The following is a 13,685-nucleotide window of genomic DNA, read 5'->3' as shown; positions in this document are numbered from 1 at the left end:
GAAGGAGTGAAAACCAAGAAAAAGATCCACTATCAAGATAGTTATATCTCTGATATGAAATGTGCTAATGTTCTCTACTTCAAAATACTTTCCCATTTCATTCATATATTTAATAAATATTTATTGAGCACAAACTATGTGCCAGGCACTTTTTTAGCACTGACAAAACAGTAATATACTTGTCAGTCAAAAATCCCTACCCCCACTGAACTAATATTCTTGCAAAGGAAACAAGACAATTAAAAAAACAAGATATGGGCTGGACGTGGTGGCTCACGCCAGTAATCCCAGAACTTTGGGAGGCCAGGGCAGGAGGATTGCTTGAGCCCAAGAGTTTAAGGTTGCAGGGAGCTATCATGATGCCATTCCCAGGCAACAGAGTAAGACCAGACCCTGTTTCAAAAGCAAGCAAACAACATACACAAGACACAGAGCTTTAAGAAGTGATAAGTGTAAGAATCACAAAGTGAGGAAGACACTAACTGGAGGAAGAACACACCATGAAGAGGGTACAAGTGAAAGGAACCTGAGGTGTAAGAAAAACCTGGCTGTTTGAGAAATAGCAGAGGTCAGCTTCCATGGGCCTGAGCTGTTTAAAAACAAAAGCAGGACAAAGCACTAGACTTTCCTTATAAAAATACATTGACCTTGTATCTTACCACATACCTAAAAACCTCATCAATAGATTAGGGGGGCTAAGAATTAAAAGCTGCCATAAAAGAAAGTACAAAAAAAGGGGGTGGGGGCCATCTACTCTTTAAAGTTGCACAGCTAGCTCTGAGCCATACCTATCCGTGGCCTTGGCGTCCAATCACTAGAGCTTGCATGTGAGGCTCTATCATCCTCGTCACTTTCACAGGAATGAAAGCCATTAGTAATAATTTCATCGCCAAACAGAAGGTTATCTGTAAAAGAAACCAAAACTAAGGTTACCCACAAAAGAAACCAAAATTAAGTCAAGACTACTGAAACAATCCGCATGTAAAACATACAAACACCAATAAAACATTATGATGCAACCATTTTCACTGAATAAAGCATATAACATTCATACTGCATGTGTAAAGAATGCCTATGGGGTAGGTGAGGCACGGTGGCTCACCTAGCACCTGTAACCCTAGCATGCTGTGAGTCAATCACTTGAGATCAGGAGTTCAAGACAGCCCCAGCAAGAGAGACTCCCATCTCTACCAAAAATAGAAAAAATTATCCTAGCTTGGTGGCACACGTTCCTGTAGCCCTAGCTACTCAGAAAGCTGAGGCAGGAGGATGGCTTGAGCCCAGGAGCTTGAAGATGCAGTGAGCTACCATACCACTACACTCTAGCCTGGGCAACAGAGCAGACGCTGTCTCAAAAAAAAAAAAAGAATGCCCATGGGGTCAGCTTGCACTGTTCACAGAAGCAGTTTCCTCATCTTTAGGAACTCTTCCCAGAATCTAAAAGTTTCATCCAAAATCTAGAAATAAAGTCTACTTTTAAAAATCAAACCAGAAAAGGTAGTAATCTAGATTGACTTCATCAATCACAAATAATGGAGTTCTTGAAACCTGTCAAATAGAAACTTACCCAAAAATGTCACTCAAATAAAACTACAGCAGTATTCACTTTAATTCTTATATAATACTAGACATACTAAATTACCCTTGCATTATTCATCTCCCCTACTAAATACTAAATGGTATTAGTTACTAAGTAAATGATCAGTATTAAATTGTGTTTCTTGAAATCAGGGGCTGTTTTAATAATGCAGCCACTAATGTGCAAGTTACTGTGTTGTTTTTTATTTTACAGATGGCCAAATGGCCCACTAAATGAATGTGACACAAATACTGATAAAGATACACACCTATCCAGCACAGAAACTCCTTAGGTAAAAAATATGAAACCCTCAAGAACATGACACATCTGCTTCAGCGTGCCAAAAATGTCAATTTGTTTCAAGACTACACATACACAAAAATATTATACTTAACCTAAAAACCATTACTTTTCTGCTAAGAACATGATTAGCAGAAAAACTACTCTAAAAGTACTAACACTCTCCTATGCCCTCTATTAACTGCATCACAGAAGGCGTAATGTCTTTAGAAACAGCCACGTTCTTCAAATTTTGCAGGCTGTGACTTTATAACAGCTTTGCCCTTATAAAATGTATAACTTTAAGCTCAAGAATAAAGATCTCCCCCCACCCCCAAAAAGCAAATTGCACAGGTGTCAGTTTGCAAAAGCAACTCAAAAGGACGATCAACGGGACAGCCAAAAGTTGCAGTGTGTTCTGGGGTTGAGGGTGAGAGTAAAAAAGAAAAAAAAAAAAACTTTAACAAAAGCAATGCTTAAATAGTAGGAGAGAAGAGAAAACTTATTTTAATGCAACTTGAGAGTCTTTTAACCTGGCGGCTGCGCAAAGCGCAAGGCCGCCCAGGCGGGCCGCAGATGGAGGGAAGGGAATGAGTCCGCAAGCAGCTACCGCACAGCTGAGCCGCGGGCCGAGGAGGATAGGAGGACGCCGCGGATCCAGCCCTGAGCCCCGGACCAGTCCCAGAGACCACCCACCCCACGCCAGGAGGGGCCCCGAGAGAGGGAGGAGGGGATGCGCAGTCCTGGCCGCCCGCGCCCTGCGCACCTCGGTACCCAATCGCCGCTGCCGCCTCTTCCTCCTCCTCGCCCTCGTCGTCGTCGTCGTCGTCATCGTAGAAGTCGTCGGCCGGCAGCGGCTCCCGGGATAGGCCCTGCAGGCCCGGCCCATTGTCTCCTTCTCTGGCCGCTGCCGTCGCCTGGGCCTCTCGCTCCCCACCCGCCCCCTCCGCCTTCCGCCACAGCACCGCCGCCGCCGCCGGGCAGCCCTCGGCAGCCACCGGCACCTCTCGCTCGGGGGCCGCCCCACCGGGCTCTCCCGGGCTCCGTTCGAAGCCAGGACCATCCCTCCGAGGCCTCTTGCGGAGCGGCTCCCCTGCAGGCGGCGACGCGGCCTCCCTCTCGGCCGCCGCCGCTGAGGGGGAGCCGCCGGGCTGAAGGGCGAGCGCCGCCTCGTCCGCCATCTTTCAACTGCCTCTCTGGCCCTCCTCCTTCGCCTCCTCTGCTCCCGCTCGACGCTCGGCACTGGCGCCCCCGCGGCTCCGACTGCGGGAGATTTAAACCCCGTCACGTGACCCGCCCCCTCGCTGCCCCCGCCCTCCTGCAGCTCTCGCCGCTCCCGCCACCCACGCGGGCCGAACCACAACACTGCGGGTCACGTGGCGGGCGGGGGCCGGGCGTCTCCCTCTCGGCCTGGGCCGGGAGGAAACGCTGCCCCGGCTCCCCGCCGCCCCGCCCCTCTGTGGCGGCGTGTGGTGCAGCCAAACTCTTCCCTTAGTTGGTTTCTCAACTTCTCTTTCAAACTGACCTCAAATCTCTACCACCCGGGTGGCTCAAGTTTTGTTTCGCACTTCGAGTTTTCACTTCTGCTTGCAGTGGACACCTTGCCTGCCCTGTCTAGATTTAGGGAAGGGTTAAAACAGTTCCTGAGAGGCGATAAGAAATGAAGCTGGCGGAGGCTCAACTTCCTGAGACACGCTGGATAGTGGTTCTGGTTTTGTTAGTGGGTAGGAGTAGAGGGAAAGGAACACAGCTCCCTTCCCACCCTCACGCCATTCTGACACCTCATCTTTAGCTTATTTTTCTCTTCATTGTTTCTCTCCGTAGTCGACAGCTTTTTTCCCTTCTCTCCATTTGTAGGGTGGTATAGATTGTTACAGCCTTAAAAACGTGTGTGCCTGGAAAGACCTTTGACTTGAGGGGTTGGAGATCAGTCTACTTTCTGGCCCCAGATGTGTGTGGATTTACTGGGCCTCACTTTTCCCATGTGTGGAATGGATGTGTTGGGTTAAGTTGGGCAGTATGAGGACAGCATGGAAAGAACAGAACTTGACCACCATGACATCTGGGTTTGGTTAAAATTGGGGGTCCTTCCTTTCTAGCTTGAGCAATTTAATCTTTTATCGTCTTAAATTTTCTCGTCTTAAATGATAACACACAGTATGTAGGGTTATGGTTAAAACTAAATGAGAGAACCAGATGTAAAGTGGAGGGGTACCTCTAAAAGTTTAAAAACTTAAGTTCCTTACCTACTTGAAACCTCTCCACTTGCCACTTTCCCTGAAATTCTGGGACTCTTTTCACTCCATATCTGGCCTTAACTAAGGACCCATATAAGACATGGTTGGTAGATACAGACCCAATGTTTGGTTTGGCATCTGCCTAGAGGACAGCATTTCTGTCTGCATAAAGGACCCTCTACAAGTTTACAGTACACCGCTCCTTAACCTTAACGTGGCCCCTGCCTGGGTGACCTTAGGCAATCAACTTAAGCTCTCTGTTTCTTCATCCTTTAAAAAAAAAAAAAAAAAAGGAAATATCTCTCTAAGGTTTCATCTACATTCAAAAGTCTTTGTACCTCAAATTAAACTGAAAAATCTCCTTTTACGACTGGCCGCTTCTTTTCATTTCTGAAAGTGATAATCTCTAGGAACAGAAGCCTTATAATTATCGTTGAAGTCTTCCTTTGGATTAATGCTTTCTGACCCATGAATGACCAGATCTTGTGTTCTTTCTTGCTTTCTACATACACTCTTCCCAATCCCTGACTGAATAAGCACCTCTCCACTCCTAGCTGACGTATTTGGTATTGTTCTCTTCCCACTTTCTCTATCTTAGCCTACAAAATATTTTATAAATTGATTCTCAATTACATTGGTGGAATATCTTATAATATATGAAATGTTTAGAGTTAGTATCGCAACAAAATAAAAACAAAATTCGAAGCTTTTTAATAAAAAGATATTTGCAAGCTTATGGACATCCTAATCCTTATTCATTCATTCATTCACTTATATCTGTTGTATATCATTGACTTGTGTTTATGCATTACAAGAAATGCCTTGTGCCCAGGCGCAGTGGCTCATGCCTGTAATCCTAGCTCTCTAGGAGGCCGAGGCAGTGGATAGTTTGAGCTCAGGAGTTGGAGACCAGCCTGAGCAAGAGCAAGACCTTATCTCTACTTAAAAAAAAAAAAAAAAAGGTAATTGGCTAACTGAAAATAGAAAAAAAAAAAGAAAGAAAGAAAAAAAGAAATGCTTTGTGATCAGTATTATCGATAGTGTGCTGAAAGGTCTGAGATGCAGTATGCATACATGCAGGATAAATGAGAGACAGAAATTGTATTTAAAAAACTAAAAGGCAAACTCGCAACTAGACTTACAGCCGGTTGTGGGGCTCACGCCTATAATCCTAGCACTCTGGGAGGCTGAGGCTGGCGGATTGCTCAAGGTCAGGAATTAGAAACCAGCCTGAGCAAGAGCAAGATCCATCTCTACTATAAATAGAAAGAAATTAATTGGCCAACTAATATATATAGAAAAAATTAGCCGGGCATGGTGGCGGGTGCCTGTAGTCCCAGCTACTCGGGAGGCTGAGGCAGTAGGATTGCTTAAGCCCAGGAGATTGAGGTTGCTGTGAGCTAGGCTGATGCCATGGCACTCACTCTAGCCTGGGCAACGATTCGACACTCTGTCTCAAAAAAAAAAAAAGAAAGAAAGAACTATTTACCTGAATCTCAAGTCATTTGCTGGTCCTTATTTAGTTTTTCAAATCTGCCCCTAAATGTGGCCTTGACCTTCTTGTGATTATTTTAGCACTAATGTACTCTGAATTGCACTAATGTGCTCTGAATTGAGCTTTTTTATTTCAGAACCATTTTTTAAGATGATGAACCTAAGTTTCAATAGCGAATGATCTTGAAGCTAGCTGCACAGTGCAAGATGTAGGCCAATATGTATAATGTAGTGTTATTTGCGAAAAAATAAAAAGGGGGACGTGTGTGTGGAAGGGAGACCATATATACCCATTTGTTTATATATGTACAAAATAACTCTGGAAGCACTTTTTTAATTAAAATAAATATATACATGCCTGCCACTTATTTGTTATCTTTTGCCAGTGCCTCCATTCCTAGAAAGAGTGCTCCCACTCCTTATTCAGTGCATTATAAAGTACTATCCTATTTTATTTATTAACTTATTGTTTTTCTTTATGTATTTTATTGACTGTGTCCTCCAACTGCAGCAGGAATTTTGTTCAAGTTCACCTCTGTACTATTGGCTCTCTAGTACAGTAACTAACACATATATTTATTGGATGAATGAATGATAAAAGCATGAAAGAATGAACGAGAAATCTAAATGAAGATTTCTAAATAGGAAAAGAATTATTAAATAAAGGTTATTGGTCAACACGAATTCTTTAAAAAAAAAAAAAGGCAAGAAGCAAGTCAAGGAACTTATCAGTTTGTACCCAGAAAGTTAGTGAAACTTATAACATGAAATTTCTGGTACCTTGTTTAACAATGTAGAAATAGGTATATTGGCCTGTCATAAACTTCAGACACCAGTCATTAAGTTTAGTTAACTTGTTTTCTAACCCCAACCCTCTAAGTAGCCTTCAACAATAATTTGGCTTCCCATATAGAAGCTGGGGAGAAAATATTCAAAGAGCCAACATTAACATTCTGGATGACTTGGTAGTTTTAGATCTATAAATTAATAAATTGGCTTTATAGCTTTGTTATCAGTCTCATGTGACTACAATTAGTAGAGGACTTAGTATCAATTCTTTGTGTACCAACAAAATGGTATAGGGGAACTGAAAAATAGAAATGCAAATCTCCACCTCACATTGTATACAAAAATTAATTCCAGGTGGACTGGGGGTCTAAATGAAAAAATTCAAAAATAAAAATATAAGACATTTTAGAATATTTATATAAGTTTGGATCAAGAAAGAACTTAGCAAGACAGAAGCCATTTTTTAAAATGATAAATGTACTTGACTATACAAAAATTTAAAATATGTTCAAACCTATTCTAGTCAGGTATATGCAAGTAAAACAATGAGGTACTATTTTTCACCTCTCAAGTAAGCAAAAAAAAAAATTGTTGCCATCTATTGCTAACCAGGATACGGAGGAACTAATACTCTTGTATCATAGTGTTAGAAAGTAATCTGGAAATATTTATTAAAATTATACATATGCATATACTTTTCAATCCAAAATCCCATTTATCTTAAAGAAAAGTATAAATATATAAGGATATAAATATAAAAATGTTTATTGTAGCATTGATGTTGCTGGGAAAAAGTCAAGAAATAATCCAGATATCTCCAGGGAACCTGTTGATCACATTACGCTGTGCTTTCATATAGGGTCCATTCAAAAAACAAGCAAACAGGCCGGGCGCTGTGGCTCACGCCTGTAATCCTAGCTCTTGGGAGGCCGAGGCGGGCGGATTGCTCAAGGTCAGGAGTTCAAAACCAGCCTGAGCAAGAGCGAGACCCCGTCTCTACTATAAATTGAAAGAAATTAATTGGCCAACTGATATATATATATATAAAAATTAGCCAGGCATGGTGGCGCATGCCTGTAGTCCCAGCTACTCGGGAGGCTGAGGCAGAAGGATCACTCGAGCCCAGGAGTTTGAGGTTGCTGTGAGCTAGGCTGACGCCACGGCACTCACTCTAGCCTGGACAACAAAAGCGAGACTCTGTCTCAAAAAAAAAAAAAAAAAAAAAAAACAAGCAAACAAACAAACCCAAATTATTATGCACACAAGCTATGGCATATTATGCATCCATTAAGAAGGTTTAAAAATTAGCCAGGCATGGTGGCGCATGCCTGTAGTCCCAGCTACTCGGGAGGCTGAGGCAGGAGGATCGCTGAGCCCAGGAGATTGAGGTTGTTGTGAGCCAGGCTGACGCCGCGGCACTCACTCTAGCTTGGGCAACAAAGTGAGACACTGTCTAAAAAAAAAAAAGAAAAAAAAAGGAGGTTTATAACTGTTGTTGGGGAGCATTTGTGATACACTGCGTGATAAAAGGAAGTTGCATGGTAATATGTACATTTTGATTCTTATTATTTAATAACTATCTTTAATATATTTTTTTAGAAACTGTATGCCTATCTATACAACTCTATATACAAATATGGCTACAAAGGCTTGGAAAAACTAAAAACTATGGAAAGTTACATATCAAATGTTAAATATTTTAACATACATGATTGAGGAGGTGGGAATAGATGGGAGGGTTGAAGATACATCAATCAATATTTCTTATTAAAATGAAAACTTTTTTTTTGTAATTTCAAAGGAAAAGGGAAATGATTTTTTGTAACCACAAGCTCAATGATAGGCTCCGAGTTCTGGTGAGTGCCGTGGCATCAGCCTAGCTCACAGCAACCTCAATCTCCTCAAGCGATCCTCCTGCCTCAGCCTCCCAAGTAGCTAGGACTACAGGCATGCGCCACCATGCCTGGCTAATTTTTTCTATATATATTAGTTGGCCAATTGATTTATTTCTATTTGTAGTAGAGGCGGGACTCTCTCTTGCTCAGGCTGTTTCGAACTCCTGACCTCGAGCAATCTGCTTGCCTCAGCCTCCCAGAGTGCTAGGATTACAGGCATGAGCCACTGCACCCCACCTGACTTTCTTGTCTTACATCTCTTCATTTTAAATCTCCTAGGTATACCCACAAACTTAGCAGATGCTATTCTTTCATGATTTAATATATGTTATTTTGTCTTTTTGACTAGAAGACAAGTGTTGTACTTCCCTACAGAACTTAGTATTCTGCACCTTATAAAAAACACCATTTGGGTAGCTGTGTGGGACTTCCAAACTATAGCAAATAGACTGTTTAGTAATGCAGCCTGTCTTCTACCAGCAATATATAATTGCTAGACTAGACCAGTGGTTCCCAAGTAGGACAATTTTGCTCCCCAACCCCTAGAAGATATTTGGTAATCCAGAGACATTTTTGGTTGTCACAACTGGGACAAGGATATCCTACTGGCATGCAGTGTGTAGAGGCCAGGGATGCTGCTAAACATTCTGTAATGCAGAGGATAGCCCTCTACAACAAAAAATCATCCAGCCCAAATGTCAGCAGTGCCATGCTGAAAAACTCTAGCCTGGACTTTCAACCATATAGGGCAAGGGATTGAGGTTGAGGCTCTAGTGACAAAGATTACCAAGGGAATGAGGGAGCAACCTTTTATTAGCAAAGTAGCATGGGCAGAAATTTTCAAACTTTGGTTTTAAGCAGCAGAATCCATCTGTTAAATGATCTTAACTCTGTTGTACAGTATAATATAAATATATTTGCTTTGTAGTTAAAGGACTTTCAATAATAAATAAGAAGATGATTGATAGCCCAATTAAAAATGAAGAGTTAATTTCACAGAGAAAGAAATGCAAGTGGCTTTTATTTATTTTTTTAATTAATTAATTAATTAATTTTTTTGAGACAGAGTCTCGCTCTGTTGCCCGGGGTAGAGTGCCGTGGTGTCAGCCTAGCTCACAGCAACCTCAAACTCCTGGGCTCAAGCAATCCTTCTGTCTCAGCCTCCCAAGTAGCTGGGACTACAGGCATACACCACCATGCCAGGCTAATTTTTTCTATATATTTTTAGTTGGCCAATTAATTTCTTTCTATGTTTTGTAGAGACGGGCTCTCACTCTTGCTCAGGCTGGTCCTGAACTCCTGACCTTGAGTGATCCGCCCGCCTCGGCCTCCCAAAGTGCTAGGATTACAGGCGTGAGCCACTGTGCCCGGCCCAAGTGGCTTTTAAACATGTGAGAGATGTAAAACCTCACTCATAGTAACAGATATATGCATTACTGTACAATGAAATACCATTTTCCACGTATCAAAGTAGTAAAGAACAAAAATTCGATCATAAATTGCATTGGGAAGGATGTGAAGAGTCAGCTCATCTTAAATAGTGATAGTAGAGCTTTTTTTTCAGCTGGAGCTGCCATCTTCCAGTAATTTGCCAAAATGAAGAGCACAAAGGGAAAGAGGAGAGGCACTGATGCACGTTCTCTAGGCCTTTTAGGAAACATGGAGTTGTCCCTTTGGCCATATACCTGCAAATCTACACGGAAGATGATATTGTAGACATCCAGGGAATGGGTACTGTCCAAAAAGGCATGCCCCACAAACATTACCATGGCAAAACTGGAAGAGTCTACAATGTTACCCAGAATGCTGTTGGCGTTGTTGCAAACAAACAAGGGCAAGATTCTTGCCAAGAGTATTAATGTGTGTATTGAGCATATTAAAGACTCTTAAGAGCTCAGATAGCTTCCTGAAACATGTGAAGGGAAATGATCAGAGAAAGAAGGAAGCAAAGAGAAAGGTACCTGGGTTCAACTGAAGTGCCAGCCTGCTCCACCCAGAGAAGCATACTTTGTGAGAACCAGTGGAAAGGAGCCCGAACTGCTGGGACCTATTCCCTATGAATTCATAGCATAAGAGATGAAAACAAACAAACAAACAAACAAAACAAACCAAAAAACAAAGGCCTCTGGACTCTTAAAAAAAGTAGTGATAGTAGAATTGTTAATGGGTACAACCCCAGGGAAGGCAATTTGACACTATTCATCAAAATGTAAAATGCATATATACCTTTTAATCTGGCGATTCCAATTCTAGGAATCCATTTTATAGGTCTACTCTCACATGTGTGAAGTGATGTATATACAAGGATATCCATTGTGCCGTTGTTTATACTAGCAAAAGATGGAAAATAAACTAATTATGAGGAACTGGTTACACATATTACCAGTATACGTGCTTATATGTACAAAGATTACCTATTAAATTCAGGAAGTGAGTAACAGAAGTTGCTCCCAGGAAGGGAAAACGGGAGACAGAAAGACAAGGTGTGAAGGAGTTTTATTTTTACTATATAATCCTTTGTGGTTTTTGAAGTCTTCACCATGTGTGTCTTACACACATTCATTCATAAGTCATACATTACATATATTAAACACATAAATGCAGGGTTCCCCTGGTCTACATCACAGTCTCCCCCAAGACATCACTGAGGAGATCTATTCTAGAGTACCAAGAGCACATTGTAAAAACCACTATCAGAGTTATGTTAGGGTAGACTAACTGCTGTAATAAGTAATCCAAACATTTCAATGACTAAATGCAATAAAAGTTTATTTCTTCCTCACACAACAATCTAACATGGTTGTTCCTGGTCTGATGGCTCTCTGAGGAAACTTTCCTCCAAAAAGTGACCAAGAGACCCTTGTTCCTTTCTATCTTGTAGTTCTACCACTGGAAAGACAAATGAAATTAAGTAACACCTGTTGAAGGGTTTTATGGTCTAGTCCTGGAAGTGGCACTCATGACTACTTCACCTCACATTCAACTTTCTAGAAATCAGTCATGTGGCTAAACACAAGGAAGCCTGGGAAATTGGATCATTCAGTGTGACAGAGTGGAGTTGTGGGCAGGCAGAAGACAATCACCAGTACTAAAATGTACTCTAGCTGTTGTCTAGATGTCAGCTGGATCCACCTATTATAACTTTATTTAAAGTTTCCTATAAGCCTTTCACCTAATGGGTCCACTTCTTTAATGATGTCATGGTCAGAATGTTTGTGTCCCCTCAAAATTCATATCCTGAAATCCTAACCTCCCAAAGTAATGGCTTGAGGAAATGAGGCCTTTGGGAGAAGATTAGGTCCTGAGGGTAGAGCCCCCATGAATGAAATTTGTGCCCTTATAAAAGAGAGCCAGTGAACTCTCTTTTTCTATTTCCACCGTGTGAGGACACAGCAAGAATACAGCCTTCTGTTAAATAAGAGAGGGCACTCACCAAGAGCCTAACCATGCAGGTACCCTGATCTCAGACTTCCAGCTTCTAGAACTATAAGAAATAAATGCTTGTTGTTAAGCCATCCGGTCTATGGTAATTTGCTATATATAGCATCTGGGTAAGTTGAATAGTATGTTTTAACGAATGAAAGTATTAATTTTAATGTAGACTAATTTATCAAGCTTTTTCTTTATATTGGGTTATTTGTTTTCATATTGTTGGTTTTTATATATCCAACAACTCATATTGTTGGATTTTATATATATTTTGGATTAAAGTCTTTTGTCAGTTGACTTACAAATGTTTCTCCCACTCTGTGGCTTATCTTTCACTTTCTTAACAATGTCCTTTGCAGAGCAGTTTTTAATATTAATGAAGATCAATTTATCGTTTTTTTCTTTTATGAATTTTATTGTTGGTATCATATCAAAGAACTCTGCCTAAGCCGAGGTCACAAATACTTTCTTTAATTTTTCTTCTGAAAATTTTATAGTTGTACATTTTGCATTTAAGTCTGTGCTTCATCTTGGGTTAGTTTTTGTGTTACTATCAAGTATGTGAATGGTAAGTGGAGGTTTTTTATTTTGCCTTGTTATTTTTTGCCTATGGATATCTATTTGTTTGATCACCATTTCTTGAAAAAAAACTCTCTGTTGAATTGCCTTTGCATGTTTGTCAAAGATCAATTGGTTGTGGAGGTGCCGCTTGTTGCTGCTCACGTTCAATCCAGAATGGCAGCCGGACACGAGACTGGAGGATGAGCAAAAGATGCTGACTGGGTCTGGAGATCCCACAGAGGAGGAAGAGGGAGAGGAGGAATTAGCAGATCCCCTAACAATAGTGAGAGAGCAGTGCAAGCAGCTGGAGAAATGTGTAAGGCCCCGGAGAGGCTACGGCTCTGTGATGAGCACGTATCCTCCCAAACACAGAAGAGGATTACACGGAGAAGTTCTTTGACTTTTTGCATGCAGGAGGCCACTGCATGTCCCACAAACTCTTTAACAGCTTGAAATAAAGGTACTGACTCATTCACCCCAGCCTTCATCGCCTGGGCATCAGGATATATTTCCTTATGGGTTTTTTTTGTTTTTTTTTTTTTAGTGTATTATGTGGGTACAAGTGTTTAGGTTATATATTTTGCCCATGCCCCCCTCCCCCCTCAAGTAAGAGCTTCAAGAGTGTCCATCCCTCAAACGTTGCACATCTTACTCATTGTTGTGTTTGTATATACCCGTCCCTCCCCCCCCACACACCCAATAAATGTTACTCCTATATGTCCACTTAGGTGTTGATCCATTAATACCAATTTGCTGGTGAGTACATGTGGTGCTGGTTTTTCCATTCTTGAGATACTTCACTTAGTAGAATGGGTTCCAGCTGTATCCAGGAATATACAAGAGGTGCTATATCACCATTGTTTCTTAAAGCTGAGTAGTATTCCATGGTATACATGTACCACATTTTATTAATCCACTTATGAATTGATGGGCATTTGGGTTGTTTCCACAGCTTTGCCATTGTGAATTGTGCTGCTATGAACATTCGAGTGCATGTGTCTTTTTTGTAGAGTGTCATTGGATCTTTTGGGTAGATGCCCAGCAATGGGATTGCTGGATCAAATGGTAGATTCACTTGTATTGCTTTAAGGTATCTCCATATTGCTTTCCACAGAGGTTGAACTAGTTTGCAGTCCCACCAGCAGTGTAGGAGTGTTCCTATCTCTCCATATCCACGCCAGCATTTGTTGTTTGGGGACTTTTTGATAAAGGCCATTCTCACTGGAGTTAAGTGATATCTCATTGTGGTTTTGATTTGCATTTCCCTGATGATTAGAGATGTTGAACATTTTTTCATATGTTTGTTGGCCATTATTCTGTCTTCTTTTGAGAATTTTCTGTTCATGTCCTTTGCCCATTTTTTGATAGGGTTGTTTGATTTTTTTCTTGCTGATTTTCCTGAGTTCTAAATAGATTTGATAT

General features: G+C 41.3%; 1 protein-coding gene and 1 pseudogene across 1 annotated transcript in view; one reads left to right on the top strand and one right to left on the bottom strand.

The window, feature by feature from the left end:
- SIRT1 (sirtuin 1) overlaps window positions 1-3,126 on the bottom strand; it is a 30,918-nt gene extending 27,792 nt beyond the window's left edge. Inside the window, exons 1-2 of the mRNA XM_012762712.3 lie at window positions 2,625-3,126; window positions 789-905 (exon numbers count right to left, since the gene is read on the bottom strand). Of these exons, the coding sequence (XP_012618166.2) occupies window positions 789-905; window positions 2,625-3,039 (532 nt within the window). The 5' untranslated portion in view covers window positions 3,040-3,126. The remainder of the gene's footprint in view (window positions 1-788; window positions 906-2,624) is intronic.
- An 8,593-nt stretch (window positions 3,127-11,719) lies between these two features.
- Window positions 11,720-12,721, top strand: LOC105870328 (cytochrome b-c1 complex subunit 6, mitochondrial pseudogene; annotated as a pseudogene).
- The last annotated feature ends 964 nt before the right edge of the window (window positions 12,722-13,685 follow it).

Source organism: Microcebus murinus, chromosome 14 (genome assembly GCF_040939455.1).
Source record: "Microcebus murinus isolate Inina chromosome 14, M.murinus_Inina_mat1.0, whole genome shotgun sequence".
NCBI lineage: Eukaryota > Metazoa > Chordata > Mammalia > Primates > Cheirogaleidae > Microcebus > Microcebus murinus.
The sequence above is the reverse complement of the archived record's forward strand: the minus strand, read 5'-3'. Positions and strand labels throughout refer to the sequence as shown.